At 45.4% G+C, this 19,685-nt stretch overlaps 1 protein-coding gene across 4 annotated transcripts in view; it reads left to right on the top strand.

Annotated features, from left to right (window-relative positions):
- The window catches only part of LOC140409371 (citron Rho-interacting kinase-like), a 334,921-nt gene that overhangs the window by 33,655 nt on the left and 281,581 nt on the right, over positions 1-19,685 (top strand). For all 4 annotated transcript variants that reach the window (XM_072497833.1, XM_072497819.1, XM_072497829.1 and 1 more), the window contains exons 4-6: positions 3,879-4,029; positions 14,150-14,325; positions 16,900-17,001. In XM_072497833.1, coding sequence (XP_072353934.1) covers positions 3,879-4,029; positions 14,150-14,325; positions 16,900-17,001 — 429 coding nt within the window. The remainder of the gene's footprint in view (positions 1-3,878; positions 4,030-14,149; positions 14,326-16,899; positions 17,002-19,685) is intronic.

Below are 19,685 nucleotides of genomic sequence, written 5' to 3'. Positions count from 1 at the left end.
AACATTGTTTTTAATGTCTGATGCCACCTTTCTAACGCTCCCTGCGATTCTGGATGGTACGCAGTTTATTTAAATTGTTTTATTCCTAAACTATCCATAACTTCTTTGAATCACTTTGAAGTAAAATTTGTTCCTTGATCCGATTGAATTTCTGTGGGTAGTGCATATAGGGCGCTGGTTTTATCACTGCTTGAGGTTTCCCTATCACTTGACATATGTGACATGATTGACAAAATTTAACTACATCTTTATGTAGTCCAGGCCAATAAAAATGTTTCTGGATTTTAGCTTGAGTTTTCCTTGTTCCCAAATTACCTCCCACTGGTACCTCATGTGCAACTCGCAACACCTCCTTTCTATATCCTACCTGCAATACTACTTGATGAACTTCTGCCCACTTTTCTTCTGCTTGCATATGTACAGGTCTCCATTTTCTCATCAAGACATCATTTTTGCGGTAATACTCTGGTATACGTTCAGATTCCTCTTCCGTAAATGCTTTCTGATATATCCGTTTTATTTCTACATCTTTCTGTTGTAACTCCGCCAATTTTCCTGAACTAAAAATATCCGCCTCCTCCTCCATCTGTTCTTGTTCTTTTTCAACCATCTGATCAAAAATCGTTTCTGATAATTGCACTTCAACTTCATCTTCACTCTTTGATTTCTCCTCTTGTCTTAACCTGTGTCTTTGCGACCTTGTTACTACACAATCCTGAAAAATACCAGGATATTCGTCCTTCAACACTTCAGTTGACTGATTTTCCACTGGCTTATCAACCACAGTAGGCATCACTCCCACCTGCGATCCAGCTATATCATTACCCAAGATAAACTGTATTCCTGGACAAGATAGTTTCTCTATTACTCCTACTACCACTTCACCACTCTTCACTGTACTTTCCAACCTTACCTTGTATAATGGAACGCTCCTCCTCTCACCCTGAATTCCTCATATCACCACCTTTTCTGGCAACATTCTTCCCAAACTGCATAATTCCTCATCTCTTACCATTAAAGATTGACTAGCCCCTGTATCTCTTAAAATTGTGACTTCTTTACCTGCTCCGCCTGATACACATGAGTAAACTTTACCCACACAAGTAAATTCTTTAAAGACATCTGGCACCTTCTTAACAGTTACTTCTTGAACAGGCTGTACAATCGTTTGCACCTCCTTCGTTTCCCTTGGGCTTTCCTTTACCACTCTAATAAACCCCACTATCCACCTATCAAAATTACTCTTGTTTGCGCCTTTCAAACTCCCTGTATGTTTGACCAAATTCTTTCCTTAAATTTCTAAATCTTTGTCTGTAAGCTTCAGACACTTGCTCATATGTACTTAAGATGGATTTCTTCACCTCCTCATACGTTCCAGATACCACCTCCGGTGGTGATGCAAACACTTCACTAGCTCTACCTACCAGCTTTGTTTGAATCAGTGACACCCACATGTCCTGTGGCCATTTCATGTGTTTAGCTACCTTCTCAAATGAAATTAAAAAGGCTTCCACTTCCTTCTTGTCAAACATTGGCAATGCTTGGACATATTTAAATAGATTCCCACCAAGCCTTTGACAATGATGCTCTTTCTCACTATCCTCATCACAATCATCCAACTGTACGTTTCCCTTTACGTCTGCCAATTTTAACTGATTGTCATGTTTCATGGCCATTTTCTGAAGTTCAAACTCCCTCTCTTTATCTTTTTCCCTGATCTGTATCTCCCTTTCTTTTTCTTTTTGTTCTGCTAGGGCTATTCTTTCTTTTCTCCTTTCTTCTCTCTCCTTTTCTTCTTCCTCTCTCTCTCTCTCTCTCTCTCTTTCTCTTTTTCCTCTCTCTCTCTTTCTCGCTTTCCTCTCTCTCACTCTCGTATTCAAGCCGCTTTAATTCTTTCTCATGTTCCATTTGTTTAATTTGCAACTGAATTTTTGTCATTTCCAATGAGTCAAACTCTATCTCAGGCAACTTTAAATGCTTAACTACTGCCATAATTACCTCATCTTTTCGCATTTTGTCAGGTAATGTTAACTGCAATGTTCTTGCCAAATCTAACGGTCTGCTTTTCGTTTCTGTCTGTAAAGTACTACGTGTGACATTTTCCACCCAAAAAAACTTCTGAGCCTCTGAAAGGGCCATTGTTCACAACCCTCTCCCCACTTAAACTAAAATACCACACCGGAAAAGCAACAATCCTTCACTGTCTTTAAGTTCACAAAAGCCAATCCAATACATAGACTTTTATCCCTCTCGAGCCCCCAATTGTTATGGGCGAGGTGTTTTCAGAACGGAGTTCAACCAACCTCTCCCTTTAATGGATTTGTTGCTTTTCCTAGCACACGGCTTGTTCCCTAGGTGTGGGATTACAATTATGGACACGTGGGTTTTTAAACACAAAACACTTTATTCCATGAACTCAATTTAACATCTTAAATAAACATTGGATCGCTTAACACCCCTTACTTCAAAGATAACTCAGGAAAATATTGCAACAGTAAATAATTCCTTAAAATGTTCCTTCAAACTTCCAAGAGACTTAATACCTTTAAACAGAATCACATCAGGTTAAAGGCTTTACAATTCTGAGTTTAAATCATCCAAATGGCCCAGAGATAGTCTTTCATGGCAGAGATCCAGCTCACTGCAAACACAGACACTCCCAAGCTCTTTTCCAACTGCAAAATGGCTGACCTGACCTCTGCTCCACCCACTCTCTGACACCACTGTTTTCTTAAAGGTACATTGCTTAAACATCCATGGCTATAAGTTTCTGTTTGGCGATTCTGCATTGTTGCGCGTCCTGAAGGCCGCCTTGGAGAACGCTTACCTGGAGATCGGAGGCTGAATGCCCTTGACTGCTGAAGTGTTCCCCGACTGGAAGGGAACATTCCTGCCTGTCGATTGTCGCGCAATGTCTGTTCATCCGTTGTTGAAGCATCTGCATGGTCTCGCTAATGTACCACGCTTCGGGACATCCTTTCCTGCAGCATATGAGGTTGACAACGTTGACCGAGTCGCACGAGTATGTACCGCGTACCTGGTGGGTGGTGTTCTCACGTGTCATGGTGGTACCCACGTTGATGATCTGGCACGTCTTGCAGAGAATGCCATGGCAGGGTTGTATGGTGTCGTGGTCGCTGTTCTGAAGGCTGGGTAGTTTGCTGCAAACAATGGTTTGTTTGACGTTGCGCGGTTGTTTGAAGGCAAGCAGTGGGGGTGTGGGGATGATTTTGGCAAGATGTTTGTCTTCAATGATGGCGTGTTGAAGGCTGCGAAGAAGATGTCATAGTTTCTCCGCTCCGGGGAAGTACTCGACGATGAAGGGTACTCTGTCGGTTGTATCCCGTGTTTGTCTTCTGAGGAGGTCGGTGCGGTTTTTTGCTGCACAGTGTTCCACATAACCCACAAAAAGATGGATATTACTGGGGCTCAGGCGTGTACCCATGGCCACACTTTTATTTGCAGGAAGTGAGACAAGATAAATGAGAAATTATTTAGTGATGTCCCTTCTTATTTCTGTAACCGTACTGCCCTCTCGATCTCTGTGTCCTTTAAATTCTGACCTCTTGTGTGTCCCTGATTGTGTGCTTCATCAGTGATGGCCGTGTCTTCAGCTGCCTGAGGCCTGAACTCTGGAATTCTCTTGTCTCTCTACTTTTCTTGCCTCACTGACCTCACTGAAGACTTTTCTTGGTCATCTGTCCTAATATCTCCTTATGTGAATTGGTGTCAGATGGTGTTTGATAGCGGTCCTGTGCAACGCTGTGGTTTTTGCGATGTTATAAATGTTACTTATTGTTGTTTAATAATCCATGTGCCTTTGATGGTCTGGGCAGTTTATTAAGGTTCTACCAATTTGAATTGCACTTTGCCAACAGGGAAAGACTCCATTTCTTGGCCGAGCACAGCTGCAGTCTTCCTGCCGACTGTCCAGAGAGGGACTCATTGATGCAATCTTTGTCCTCTTTGATGAATGTAATCGTCCTGAGCTGCTGAAGATTAAACATGTGGCCAACTTTGTGAATAAGTGTGAGTACTACAACATATGGCTGCAATTGGTTTGGAGAATTGATGTTTCATTTTGAACTGTGGATCAGGCCTAAAGTTTGAACTATTGTATATAGTTGATGCATTTGAGTATTACTGTCTCACAAACTGTTCACTCCATTTTCCGATGTTGATGTGTTATAATGTAAGCCAAGTTTGTTTCATATAGAGTTGTTTCGTACAATACAACAAACAGGAGCTGAGTTACAATACTTTTTAACATAAATCAGGCATTATTAATTTAAGGGAAACCTGTACTCTTAATTACCCTCTACTTATTTGTTTTACAGGGAGAGATATCCACATTCTTGGACCTCTTGGCACTGCCCTAGTTCAGGTGCATTCAGCTCAATACTGATCAAATAGCTTGCTGCACATATTGTTTCTGTTATAGCCCCCATGGAGGCCACTGGGTGTAGACCATTAGTTTCCCCATGACCTCCACAGAATATGATTTTCCCCGGTAACGGGGTGGGCGTCCCCTATAATGAGGGGAGCCTTCACAGTATAAAAACCCTGACCTGGGTGCAGGGTGTGACAGGAGACTCTGTGGGGAGAGGTGATTTGTGTATAGTAAATAAAAGCATCGCTTGCATCCTACTTGTCGTTTCATGCTTATTTTCTTGCTCTGTCTGGAGACAAAGGTAAAGTAGAGCTGCCGTTGGCACCGAGTGCTGCAAAACCGGACCATCTCGTTTAGGCCTCCAGTGGCCTCTGACCCACTTGCAGAGATGCCCACATTGGGAAGCTGCAAGTAGGTACGGATGATTGGGAACAGTATATCGAATGGATGTGATACATTTCAGACAAATGCAATACTTTTCTGATGAATATGATTATAGGGGACGAAAGACAGACAGTTGTTTTGTTCATGGATTGTGGCGAACCGACCTACAGCACAATCAAGAGTTTGACTCGCCCAGATGCGCCCAATACCCACTTCCTTGACGCTTTGGTGGCCATCGTGGGGAATAAATTCCAACCAAAACCCCCACTCATCATTCACCATTTTCGCTTTCATGGCACCATCAAGGCCCAGGGCGAACCGAATAGCGATTTATTGGCCCGAACTGGCGGAAACCTGTGAGTTTGGTGCCGTGTTGAACGAGACTTTGCGAGACCGTTTAGTCTGTGGCCTTCCGGACCCGGCAACGCGGGGTCGAGATGGGCATCTCCTGCGAGAACACTGAGCAGGGCATCGACGAACTCTCAAGGCATGGCTGTTCCAAGGCCGGTAGAGATGGCCCCCCCCGACGATGGGGCAGGCCCTGTAGAAAGCCGTGAAAGCCATCACTCGCTTTCCCCGGAGAATGAACGCCCCGCTGTGAATTATGGGCCAGCACCCACCAACCGCCGAGACCGGGCCGATTGAAGTGACTTACATGGAGAGCCATTGGTGATTGAAGGTAAATTGGTTCCCGTTGCATACGGACAGCAGTCGGCAAGCCTACCACTGGTGATGGTGCACAGCAGCAGACCGAATTTGCTGGACCATGACTGGTTGCAGCACCTGCGGTTGAATTGGTAGTGGGTTTGCCATATGGAGGAGAAGGAGTCTTGGCGAAGTTCCCGGTATATTACAGGAGTGCCTGGGCACCATACGGGGCCATGGCCAGGATCAGTGTGGTCCTGCTGGCACAACAGTGTTATTTTCGGTCCGACTGGTCCGGTATGCCCTGCGGCCATAGGTAGAAGCTGAATTGGATCGTTTGGCACATCTGGGCACCATACGTGCCTTTCAGTTCTCTGATTAGGCTGCCCCGGTCGTCCCTGTGCTGAAACCCGACCACTTCCTTACCTTGCAGGTCAGCTGTTCGGGAGAGAGAGGGAGCCAGGACCTTGGAAACAGCGCGGGAGTTTCAAAAAGCGCGGGAGCTGCGAGGCAGAGGGGACAGTTTAAAAGGGCGCGCTGTGGGTGAGGTAAGTACTGATTAACCACTTCCTTACCTTGCAGGTCAGCTGTTCGGGACAGAGATCAGTTTTGGGAGCAGGCCTATTGGCTGACTGTAAATCAGGAAGGATACAAAGGGTGTGGCTGAAGTGCCTATAGAAACAGAGTGCTGAAGGCAAACAGAGTGTATCTGAGTTTGGGTAAGGCTGAGTTCGGGTAAGAGGGGAGTGACAAAAAAAAAAAAAATCAAGTTAATTAAGTAAAGTAATTAACTAGTTAAGGGAATTTGGTGCTCACCTGAAGGAGGTGCAGAGAAGCAAACCTGTGAGGGAGTCTCTGGAGCAATTGCATCACAGCCAGCAGGTAAGTGATTGGCTTGTAACTGGTAAGTGATTTCTCTCTCTTTGACTTTCTCCTAGCTGTGTAGTGTAGTTCAAACTTAACTTCAGGTTTAAGTCATGGCAGGAGAGCTCAGACCCGTGTCATGCTCCTCTTGTGAGATGTGGCAAGTCAGGGACCCTTCTGGTGTCCCTGACTCCTTCATCTGCAAGAAGTGTGTCCAACTGCAGCTCCTGTTAGACCGCTTGACGGCTCTGGAGCTGCGGATGGACTCACTTTGGAGCATCCGCGATGCTGAGGAAGTTGTGGAAAGCACATTCAGTGAGTTGGTCACACCGCAGATTAAAATTACTGAGGCAGATAGGGAAAGGGTGACCAACAGACAGAGGAAGAGTAGGAAGGCAGTGCAGGGATCCCCTGCGGTCATCTCCCTCCAAAACAGATTTACCGTTTTGGAAACTGTTGGGGGAGATGGCTCACCAGGGGAAGGTGGCAGCAGCCAGGTTCATGGCACCATGGCTGGCTCTGCTGCACAGAAGGGCGGGAAAAAGAGTGGCAGAGCTATAGTGATAGGGGATTCAATTGTAAGGGGAATAGACAGGCGTTTCTGCGGACGCAAACGAGAATCCAGGTTGGTATGTTGCCTCCCTGGTGCAAGGGTCAAGGATGTCTCGGAGCGGCTGCAGGGCATTCTGGAGGGGGAGGGTGAACAGCCAGCTGTCGTGGTGCATATAGGCACCAACGATATAGGTACAAAACGGGATGAGGTCCTACAAGCTGAATTTAGGGAGTTAGGAGTTAAACTAAAAAGTAGGACCTCAAAGGTAGTAATCTCAGGATTGCTACCAGTGCCACGTGATAGTCAGAGTAGGAATGACAGGATAGCTAGGATGAATACGTGGCTTGAGAGATGGTGCAAGAGGGAGGGTTTCAAATTCCTGGGACATTGGGACCGGTTCTGGGGGAGGTGGGACCTGTACAAATCGGACGGTCTGCATCTGGGTGGGACCGGAACCAATGTTCTCGGGGGGGTGTTTGCTAGTGCAGTTGGGGAGGGTTTAAACTAATGTGCCAGGGGGATGGGAACCGATGTAGGAAGTCAGTGGGGACAGAAACAAAAGGCAGGAAGGGAGAGTGTGTAAAGCATGACCAGAGAAAGCAGGGCAGAGAGCAAGGAAGGTCTACATTAAACTGCATTTATTTCAATGCAAGGGGCCTGACGGGCAAAGCGGATGAACTCAGGGCATGGACGGGCACATGGGACTGGGATATTATAGCTATGACTGAAACATGGCTAAGGGAGGGGCAGGACTGGCAGCTCAATGTTCCGGGGTACAGATGCTATAGAAAGGATAGAACAGGAGGTAAGAGAGGAGGGGGAGTGGCGTTTTTGATTAGGGAGAACATCACGGCAGTACTTAGAGGGGATATATCCGAGGGTTCGCCCACTGAGTCTATATGGGTGGAACTGAAAAATAAGAAGGGAGAGATCACCTTGGTAGGACTGTACTACAGGCCCCCAAATAGTCAGCGGGAAATTGAGGAGCAAATATGTAAGGAGATTACAGATAGCTGCAAGAATAATAGGGTGGTAGTAGTAGGGGACTTTAACTTTCCCAACATTGACTGGGACAGCCATAGCATTAGGGGCTTGGATGGAGGGAAATTTGTTGAGTGTATTCAGGAGGAATTTCTCATTCAGTATGTGGATGGACCGACTAGAGAGGGGGCAAAACTTGACCTCGTCTTGGGAAATAAGGAAGGGCAAGTGACAGAAGTGCTAGTGAGGGATCACTTTGGGACAAGTGACCATAATTCCATTAGTTTTAAGATAGCTATGGAGAATGATAGGTCTGGCCCAAGAGTTAAAATTCTTAATTGGGGCAAGGCCAATTTTGATGGTATCAGACAGGAACTTGCAGAGGTAGATTGGGGGAGACTATTGGCAGACAAAGGGACGGCTGGTAAATGGGAGGCTTTTAAAAATGTGTTAACCAGGGTGCAGGGTAAGCACATTCCCTTTAGAGTGAAGGGCAAGGCTGGTAGAAGTAGGGAACCCTGGATGACTCGAGATATTGAGACTCTGGTCAAAAAGAAGAAGGAGGCATATGACGTACATAAGCAACTGGGATCAAGTGGATCCCTTGAAGAGTATAGAGATTGTCGAAATAGAGTTAAGAGGGAAATCAGGAGGGCAAAAAGGGGACATGAAATTGCTTTGGCAAATAATGCAAGGGAGAATCCAAAGAGATTCTACAGATACATAAAGGGGAAAAGAGTAACTAGGGACAGAGTAGGGCCTCTTAAGGATCAACAAGGGCATCTATGTGCAGAGCCACAAGAGTTGGGTGAGATCCTGAATGAATATTTCTCATCGGTATTCACGGTGGAGAAAGGCATGGATGTTAGGAAACTAAGGGAAATAAATAGTGATGTCTTGAGAAGTGTGCATATTACAGAGGAGGAGGTGCTGGAAGTCTTAAAGCGCATCAAGGTAGATAAATCCCCGGGACCTGATGAAATGTATCCCAGGATGTTGTGGGAGGCTAGGGAGGAAATTGCGGGTCCCCTAACCGAGATATTTGAATCATCGGCAGCCACAGGTGAGGTGCCTGAAGATTGGAGAGTGGCGAATGTTGTGCCCTTGTTTAAGAAGGGCAGCAGGGAAAAGCCTGGGAACTACAGACCGGTGAGCCTAACGTCTGTAGTAGGTAAGTTGCTAGAAGGTATTCTGAGAGACAGGATCTACAAGCATTTAGAGAGGCAAGGACTGATTCGGGGCAGTCAGCATGGCTTTGTGCGTGGAAAATCATGTCTCACAAATTTGATTGAGTTTTTTGAGGGAGTGACCAAGAAGGTAGATGAGGGTAGTGCAGTAGACGTTGTCTACATGGACTTTAGCAAAGCCTTTGACAAGGTACCGCATGGTAGGTTGTTGCAGAAGGTTAAAGCTCACGGGGTCCAGGGTGAGGTTGCCAATTGGATTCAAAATTGGCTGGACGACAGAAGGCAGAGGGTGGTTGTAGAGGGTTGTTTTTCAAACTGGAGGCCTGTGACCAGTGGTGTGCCTCAGGGATCGGTGCTGGGTCCACTGTTATTTGTGATTTATATTAATGATTTGGATGAGAATTTAGGAGGCATGGTTAGTAAGTTTGCAGATGACACCAAGATTGGTGGCACAGTGGATAGTGAAGAAGGTTATCTAGGATTGCAACGGGATCTAGATCAATTAGGCCAGTGGGCCGACGAATGGCAGATGGAGTTTAATTTAGATAAATGTGAGGTGATGCATTTTGGCAGATCGAATCAGGCCAGGACCTACTCAGTTAATGGTATGGCGTTGGGGAGAGTTACAGAACAAAGAGATCTAGGAGTACAGGTTCATAGCTCCTTGAAGGTGGAGTCGCAGGTGGACAGGGTGGTGAAGAAGGCATTCGGCATGCTTGGTTTCATTGGTCAGAACATTGAATATAGGAGTTGGGACGTCTTGTTGAAGTTGTACAAGACATTGGTACGGCCACACTTGGAATACTGTGTGCAGTTCTGGTCACCCTATTATAGAAAGGATATTATTAAACTAGAAAGAGTGCAGAAAAGATTTCCTAGGATGTTGCCGGGACTTGATGGTTTCAGTTATAAGGAGAGGCTGGATAGACTGGGACTTTTTTCCCTGGAGCGTAGGAGGCTTAGGGGTGATCTTATAGAGGTCTATAAAATAATGAGGGGCATAGATAAGGTAGATAGTCAACATCTTTTCCCAAAGGTAGGGGAGTCTAAAACTAGAGGGCATAGGTTTAAGGTGAGAGGGGAGAGATTCAGAAGGGCCCAGAGGGGCAATTTCTTCACTCAGAGGGTAGTGAGTGTCTGGAATGGGCTGCCAGAGGTAGTAGTAGAAGCGGGTACAATTGTGTCTTTCAAAAAGCATTTAGATGGTTACATGGGTAAGATGGGTATAGAGGGTTATGGGCCAAGTGCGGGCAACTGGGACTAGCTTAATGGTAAAAAACTGGGCGGCATGGACTGGTTGGGCCGAAGGGCCTGTTTCCATGCTGTAAACTTCTATGATTCTATGATTCACTCCGTGCGCCTGTGCGGCGATTACAAAATGACAAGTGAATCGGGTCTCTTGTTTGGTCTGTTACCCGGTTCCCCGCATTGAGGACTTTTATGTGAAGTTCAGCAGCGGTTGCACATTCACCAAGCTGGACATGAGGCACATGTACCTCCAGTGGGTCCTGCAACCTGGTTCACGGTGTTTCCTAACGGTCAACAAGCACCTGGGTCTGTATGAATAGACCCAATTGCCTTTCGTGGTTTCCTTGGTGTGTGCCATTTTCCAGCAGCTTTTGGAAAACATCCTGCGAGGTTTACCCCAGGTTGAGGTTTACCTCGACGATGTCCAGCTATTTTGACTCTTCCAGGCCACTTATCTTATGGGGTCGTGGCCGTCCTCGCCCACTGCAAGGCCAATGGGTCAGAGTCCCCCATCACAGATTGAAAAGGAGGGTCTGGCCGTTGTTTCCGGTGTGAAGAAATTCCACCATTATATCTACGGCCATCCCTTCACAGTTCTGACGAACCATAAACCTTTGCTGGGATTATTGAAGGAGGATCGGGGTGATTTCTGCCCCTGTTGTGTCCGCTCGCATCCAGCATTGGGCCTTGTTGTTGGCCGAATATGAATAGAGGGATATGGACCCCGGAAGTGTGGAAGGTTTTAGGTTCGACGGACAGCATGGTCGGCACATGCTTGGAGGGCCAAAGGGCCTGTTCCTGTGCTGTACATTTCTTTGTATACATTGGAGCATCGGGCGGGGTTGCAGACGCACACAGGCACACTGTGAGCCACCTTCCCTACCAGACCACCGGCACCAGCGGCTAGGTAATTGCTGCCCTTCATTTTATGAATTCTTCACCTGTCACGGCATAATGCATCACCGGTTTGGACCCAGACGGACCCACAACTGCCCTGCGTCCGTCACCTTGTCCAGTATGGGGCCCAGCACTGTGCTTTGCCGGACAATTTAAAGGTGTTCACGGCTAAAATCCAGGAGCTGAGCATAGAAGACGACATCCTTTGAGGAACTCTGATTGTGGTTCTGGACCATGGGTGGAGCCCACTCTTGCAGGACCTCCACAACAGACACCCTGGGGTGTCGAAAATGAAAACGGTGGCTCGCAGCTTCGTATGGTGACCCGGGATCGACGGCAGCATCGAGTGGTTGGTCAAAAGTTGTGTACCTGGACTTCCGGTGGCAGCCATGGTGTGAGTGGTCGCACATTTGTTGGCTCCCGCTCATGGCGGTTTTTAACAGACCTTTTCCACGATTAATGGGTGGATGTGAGAAGGCAAAAAGGCGCAGGAGAGTGAGTGGAAGAGATTGACCCACAGGAGTGGGCTTCCTGAACGAGAAGTTCACCCAGGAACGTAAGGAGAGTCTGGTGGATCCTGGGAGACTCTGGCGCGGTTCCTGTTTAGTTACCAGACCACTCTGCACGTCATGACGGGGGTCCCACCGGCTGAACTGTTGATGGGTCATCGCTTCGGCACCCGGTTGAGCTTGGTGATCCCAGACCTTGCTGGAAAGGTCCGCAGACCTAATAGGTCAGAGGCACACACAGACCCCCACATGTCATTTAGCTATTTAACCCCGGACGACTCTGAGTCCGTCCAAAACTTTGGTGAAGGAGCCATGTGCATCCCGGGTGTCGTGTTACCCCAGTCCGGGCCTGTTTTGCGAGCAAAGGCGGGAATCCAACCAGCATATAGACTACCTCTGCAGCCACACTCTCATGACGCTGAACCTGGTCTAGGATGTCCCAGCCCTAAGGGTTCCACTGCCACCAGTTCCGAAACACGTTGAGATCCAGGACGGCGACATGCCGGATGAGTCCGATTCCGACATGGAGACAACCACCAGCAGAAACCGCTGCGCCGATTCCCGACACAGCACTGGCCACGCCCACTCAATCTCGGCATTCCACGCGGAAGTGCCGCTCTGCAGTCTGGTATACGCCGCCAAGCCCCGTGCAGATGACACCCAGGCGCCTTCTCTTGGCAAAATGGAAAATGGGTCCCTTGCGCCAAGCCACCGATGCAGACCTCACTTCGGACTTCAGGGAGGAAGTGCGTTCTAACTCCCATAGATGCCATCGATGTGTACCGTTCATTTCCCCGTAACCTCCAATGAATATGAATTTCCCCAGTAGTGGGTTTGGGGCTTCCCCTTTAACAAGGGGACCCTCACAGTATAAAATCCCCGACCTGGCTGCAGGGCAGGGAGGGATACCTTTCGGGAGAGGAGATTTATGTATCATAGATGGAAGAGTATCGTCTGCATCCTACGTGCCATTTCATGGCAATTTCTCAGCGTGCATTCTGCAGTTTCTGACTTCTGATGTGCGATATAGAGTACTAGACACAATCCAATCCTGATATTGTACGGGGGAAGGAAAAATAATCCAAGTTTTTGCTCTTGAGCTGTATATTTCCAGTTCAAAGCCACAAAAGATAATTGGAAGGGACAAATTAGAGATGCAGCTAATGGAAAATTCAATAGGATACACTTTTCCTTAATTGGAACTGCTGGACCCACCGTGATTACTGGGAACGAATATTATTAATTTACCTGTCCACTGCCCTCGCCACCAACAACTCCTCTGCCCACGCCCACTCAAATTTATGAAACTCAGGACTTTGTCTGTTTATTGCATTGTTCTGTACACAGAAAAAGGCCATTCTGCCTATCTGATCTACACCATTGTTTATTAATTTAACCCAATCAGAATTTCATTCTGTTCCTTTCTCTTCCATGTACTTATCTAGCTTCCTAAATCCATCTATAAGATTCTTCCTGGTTTAGCTCACTGGCTGGTTGGTGATCCAGATCAAGGCCAGCAGAGCAGGTTCAATTCCCGTACCGGCTGAGGTTATTCTCAACCTTGCCCCTCGCCTGAGATGTGGTGATCCTCAAGTTAGATCACCACCAGTCAGGGGGAAAACTGCCTCTGATCGTCTGGGACCATGGCGACTTTACTGTAATTTACCCTGTACAACAATGCCTTGTGAAACCCTGTTCCACATTCTTACCCTTGTGTGGAAACCAGTTTTTTTCTGAATTCTCATGCTGGACTGTCTCATAATTATGTCTCTAGTTTTGGTGCCTCCCACCCCCGGCAAGTGGAACATTTTCCCCCACATATACCCTATAAAGCCCTCGCATAATCTTAAAAACCTCCATCACGTCACCTCTCCGTCTATACTTTTCTGTGGAAAAGAGCCCCAGCCTATTCTGACTGTACTGATCGTATCTCATCTAATCGCAGTTCTGCTTTGTTCCCATCTTTTTTGTATGAAAAATCCTTTGGGATAATATGGGATGAGCAGAAAGATATTAAATGACCACATATTAACAGTAAATAAAAATACTTTAATATTACTTACATTGGTTGATTTTGGGACAGAAAATATGGATATCGGTCACATGTAAGCAAAGGGAGAGGACGCAATGGAACCAGCAAGAGATCAAATAGAATGTGCTGGAACCCAAGTGAGTGGGTGTTCTCTCTCTCACTCACCCACACAGGCAAGTGATCCAACAGCAAGAGACAGTGTGTGTTCAAGAGAGAGAAAGAGAGGCCTTCCTCTTTCACATAGTCTGTTTTCGAGCAGAACAACTCCAATGAGTACTAAAATTCCGAGTCTTTCTTTGCTCCATGTGGAGTGTTGCAGTTCGGTGAATCATGCAGACAGTATAATAACAGCCAATTTAACCACGTTAAGCCCAGGTAATGTTTTAAATACCTATGTTGTGTTATATTAGGTATGGGTGTTTTCTTTCAGTTGATTCCAAGTCTTTCTTCTGTTTGCAGACAAAGATACCCTGACTGAAATGCGAGAGTTGCAACCCTGCGCTGATGATTTTGAAGTAAAAAGCGTGATTCGTCGTGGTATTTTTGCGGAAGTGCAGGTTGTTCGAGAGAAAGCCACCAACGATGTTTATGCAATGAAAGTGATGAATAAGCAAGTGCTGGTGGGACAGGATAATGTAAGCTGATTACCTATTCTGTAGATTTAGGTGGGATCTTAATGTGAGGCAGCTGCTGCAGGAATTAGGGATTGGCTCAGCTGTTAGTTATTCAGTTACAGCCATCGATGATTGATCATTGGAAAAGTCAACAAGTTTCTCCTTTGTTCAAGAAAATTTAAACTTAATACACAGTTTGAAGTTATTATAAGTTTTCATGTAATGGTACTATAAAGTATTTCAATCAATATATATGATCCAACTCCTATAGAGAGAGTTGGTTAATTCATGTTCTGGGCCATTATTTATGCACAGGTTGATTGTCAAAGCTCATTTTATTGCTGCCATTCGTCAAAAAATTCTATTTTTCTAATCTTATCCATGTGAAATGTGTCTGCTGGGAAATGAATGTTTTCTAGTTTGGGTACCTACTATCTCTGTCAGATGCACCACAGGTCAGATTCAGGGAACAGCAACCTTGGTCTTCAAATTGTTCCATTTGTTTTCCCCACTTCTTCCCCACCCCCCAGGTAATTCTGTGTAACAGTTCCATTGCCTAAATTTAATTCAAACTTAAATCATGTTGGGCCCTTGCCGAGGCTACTTTAAAACCACATTCTCAGGACAAGTGGCAGTGTACTCCATCCTCTTGCTCTGAACTCTCAAGCACAAAGTTTTGAATATTTAGTTGGCTGTATTGATTGTAAGTCCCTATAATTATGAAGATTTTATTCTGCATCTTAATTGGAGCTGAGGCACTCCATACTATACCAGAGATAACTAAAGCCTTCAAATATTTAACTATATCTTCAAATATTTTATATTTTTATGAGCATTTTCTGAATGTAGGTGCTTGTCTTTCACAATGTATGAGTTGTCTGTAATAAATATGAAGAATAGCTCCTTGTGATTGCAGTAGACTGTTGCTCTTTATTAGCCTTTGTTTTATTAGCTCTAATTCTGTCACCTTTGCTCACGAGTCGCCAGGTATCTTTCTGATACCGCCACGTGGTTCAAGCTCTAGTTATGATTAATAAGACAGCACACCGCTTAGTAAGAGTAAAATCAACGGTCATTTATTATATACAGCAATAAATACTTATGCAATAATCCTACTTTCTAGACTACTACATACCACTACTGGCCAATACTTAACTTTTGGGAATGGCCCACCAGGTCAGGGAAACGAATGGCGAATCGAATTGGGTCTGGCCTGCGGGATTCAAAGGCTGATACAGGTCGCTAGCTAGGAGTCTCTATCGGGTAGCGATCGCTGGAGTCAAACTTACTGTTGCTGGTCGATGGTTCTTGCGAAGGTTGCGAGCAGGAGAAGAAGGGAGAGAAGGGTCGATCTGAACTTGGCCCCTATCTTTATAGTTCCCGGGGGCTTCCCGCCTCTCGGGGCGGACCTTGACCCTGGTCCCAAGTGATTGGACTTGTTCCCAATCACTGGGTTCGATATGCTCCAATAATGGGGCGATTCCTTGATCGGGGGGTGGTCGTTCAACTTTCTTTGTCTCGGCTACTGCTGGCGCCGAGGTCTGGATCGGCATTCAATTGCTAATATGTTGCAATTGTTCCCGGGGATAGCCGATTAAACTGCAGATGTCTGTGTTGATGTGCTGCTAATGGTCGCAGGTATCGATCTGGGCCGGCTTCCCCAGAGCCGAATACGCTGTTCTGTCTGCAGCTGTCCGTTTGTGCCCTGTTGGCTGCTTTTCCCATCAGCCTTTTCGGTTAGCCATTTTACATCGGGTTTTGGCCAAATTAATCGGGAATCAGCCATTTTAGGTGGCGACAAGACAAACAGTTGTCAGGTGATAGTATCACTAAGGGCTTTGTGGAGAATATATACCTAAGGCTTTCCATTTGTGGAGCAACTGCTCTGCTATGTATTTGCACTTCATTATTGCTATGTTGTAAAACAGAATGTCACTGAATAAACTGGTTTACTGGTCTATGTTCAAGATTATTCTTTCTGGTTGGAATTGGGCCTTATAGAATCATAGAATCTCTACAGTGCAGAAGGAGGCCATTCAGTCCATCATGTCTGCACCGACTCTTGGAAAGAGCACCCTACCTAGGCGCGTGCCCTGACCCTATCTCCATATTAAACTGATCCCAATTAATGAAGAGCACTGGGTAAGCTATTCTGTCACGGTACATTGTGTAGGAGGATATACTATAACCCAAGCAAGACCTGAGAAGCTCAGGCAATGTTCCACAGGCTGCTTATTCAATGAACAATACACGCACACACGACTATTTGAAGAGCACAGGATCCTGAAATGAGAGAACTTTTCATATCAGCCCCAAGAGGATTGTAACAAGAAAAGGTTAAAGGAAGAACAGGAGCTTAAACAATGTTTTTAAAAAAGAACAAAATACATTGTTGTGTGCTTTGTCAAAGTTATTGGTGAATTATATATGGCATACGTAAAATACTGATCTTATTGTATTGGTGTGCAGGTTTTAATAACATCAGTAAGTTTAATATATACTGTTTGTGTGGTGTAGAGTTGGCGTTTGCAGCTTTGTGGCTGTTTCCGAGCTTTACCCATCCCACTCTGATTTTTTTTTCCTCTTGGTCGACAGGTGGTGTTTTTTGAGGAGGAATGCAGTATCCTGTCACGCAGCACCAGCCCCTGGCTGCCACTGCTACAGTATGTATTTCAGGACAAGACTTATATCTATCTGGTGAGTAGGTGGAGCAGCATCAAACACTGCAAAAGGGATGACTACCCTGCTTATCACAAGCTTTCTGCATATAGGGTTGCTTGTATCCACTAAATAGTCCTTGGAACAATTGAGGAGGGTAAACCACCAATATCATTGATTTATTTCCACTTCAAGAGCACTCTTTACCCAAATTCATTTCTCACTTAACAGTGTGTGAATAGGTGCTTGTGATTATTTTACCCAAATACCTAAATCATGGTTGAATCTAGACTGTGAAGTTTGGCAGGCTTGGTTAAGGGGAACATCACAGCTAAGTTGTACTCTATCCTCATCTAATGTGCACACAGTTACACTTTCACCAGATGCAATAGCTCCGGGTTTTTCAAAGATTGGGTAATGCCCCGTGGATGGGTTGAAGGCAGGTGTTAGGAGGTACACTGAGTGATTGGTTGCACCAATCCCGTGTAGGCACCGATCGTGGGAGAAGCGCCCAACGGCCCCTACTGGCTTTTATATTGAGAATGGCAGCTGCTGCAGCCTTTTGAATGAAAAGAAATGAGGCTGTGTGAAGTCTTCCGGCCAGAAGCGGTAGCAGGTCATGCGCCCTGCAAATACACTTGACGTCAAGCGCCCTCCATGTAAGTCCTTTTGGTGCCAAATTACAGAGCAGAGCTGCTTCCAATTTCCAGCTGCTGGCAAGAGGACAGTGGATCGTTTTCTTACAAGTAAGAGATGGCCAGAGACTCAAATAGGCAGTGTACCTACTGGACAAAATCTCAACAGAATCTGCTGGAGAAAGCTGCACAGGAGAGTCCGCGGTAAGACAGAGCAGTGCAAGTGTTAGCTCTGTACAGAGCACTGTTCACAGTTTTGGTCTCCTGACTTAAGAAAGGATAAAGTTGCCATATAATAGGTGCAATAAAGGTTAACTTAAATTGACTCCTAGGGTGAGAGAATTATCCAGTGAGAAAAGGCTGAATAAAATAGTCTCTGGAGTTTAGAAGAATTATCTCATTATAAAGTGTAGCATTCTGCGAGGCCATGTCAGGGTAGATGCCGAGAAACAGTTTTCCCTGCAGAGTTCAGAGCTAGGAGTCAGTGCTGAGACGAGAAGACATTTATTCGCTTAGGATTGTGGATCTTTGGAATTCTCTACAACAGAGGGCTGTGAATGCTCAGTTGATGATCATATTCAACACTTTTAGGACACAAAGAGAATTCCAGGATATGGGGATCGGGCAAGAAAGTGAAGTTGAGGCAGAAGATCAGTCATGACCTTAATTGAATAGCGGAGCAATCGAAAATGATGTATCTCGAAGCCGCTCTATACCCAGTCTTATTTATTATTATCTTATAATCTAAGCATAATGGATACGTTTAGTTGGTAGTCATTTCATAAATCATAGCACCAGTGTTGGTGGGTGTGCATTGAAAGTCACGTTTCTGAACCACTCCAAATTGGCAAAAGTTACTGCTGCTCCTTTCAAATTGTGCCATATGTAACCCGAATAGGGCAATAAAAGCATATAAATCTGTGTAAATAGAAGTGCTTTACTAGTGTGACACGTGTGTCAAAAAATCTATATCGAGAACATTATTGCTTTATTATTAAGCAGTGAGCATTTAAAAAAAACTGTAACATGTGCTTTCTGCCAGGGGATGTCACTAGTGATCTTTGAATCAGTGTGTGTATATTTTTGTATAGCGTTGTGGGAACTGTTTGATTTTCGAGCAAGTAGATATTTATATTTTTTGGTGAGAGGAGGAGGAATTCAGAAGAGTGATGTTTGCTCACTTCAAACAGGTAGGATCTATCTGTTTGGTTAAGAAATGTGCAGATTTTCTACTGGCTTAAGATTGCCATTGGCTGACAGCAACCTGTGCATCGTAAAGGAGATGATGTCGTGATGCTCATACTCGTCAACACAAGGATAAAGTAGCTAGTCATTCGAAAACTGACTGTTGTATTCTAGATAGTCAAGTGGTCAAGGATCGAACTGGAGTCTGGTCTTTCGACATATATCAGCTTTTATTCATGGAGAGACACATCACAAACATCCACCTCCAAACTCAACAATTTCAGTCTGCATCTGTCTATAGGAGCACAAGAAAATCCAGAGTTAATGCCCACTATGTACAATTAAACACCCAATTAACGCTGACCTAGAATACATTCATACTAAAGGGGGAATTTATCACCGGCAAGGACAAGCGGACTTTGGTGCAACGGGGAGTATTTCCCCAAAAAGTGACATTGGGTCTGGATTCTGACAACAATCCTGCCATTTTCCAGGTTTCACTTTTTGAGTTTGTAGGCGGGCAGTGATCTCTTTTGGAGCTGTTGGAAAGGTAGTTAGATCGTGCAAACATGCGATTAAGTGTCTCTTTTAACATTTGACTTTTACAGCCAGTGGATCTATTTTCCCATTTGTCAGCAACTGCAAGGTCGACCAGCAGATTCTGCAGCAGGGATTCTTAAGTGAAATCGACATGCTGGGAAACCTTTGATAGGTAAAAATGAAAAGCTGCAACCGTGTCCAAGTGAGACTGCTGCTCACAGGGCTTCTCCAAGAGTGTTTTCACTGCTCGACACGTGATTGCCAACTTGTCACTTTATCTGTCATGCACTTAAGTCTCTTTTAATTCTACTTCCCCGATGTTAGACTTTGCCACTGCATTGGAGAAGCTTATGCAGCTCTAAT

The sequence above is a fragment of the Scyliorhinus torazame genome, chromosome 1, assembly GCF_047496885.1.
Source record: "Scyliorhinus torazame isolate Kashiwa2021f chromosome 1, sScyTor2.1, whole genome shotgun sequence".
Taxonomy (NCBI): domain Eukaryota; kingdom Metazoa; phylum Chordata; class Chondrichthyes; order Carcharhiniformes; family Scyliorhinidae; genus Scyliorhinus; species Scyliorhinus torazame.
This window is presented reverse-complemented; position numbering and strand designations above follow the sequence as displayed.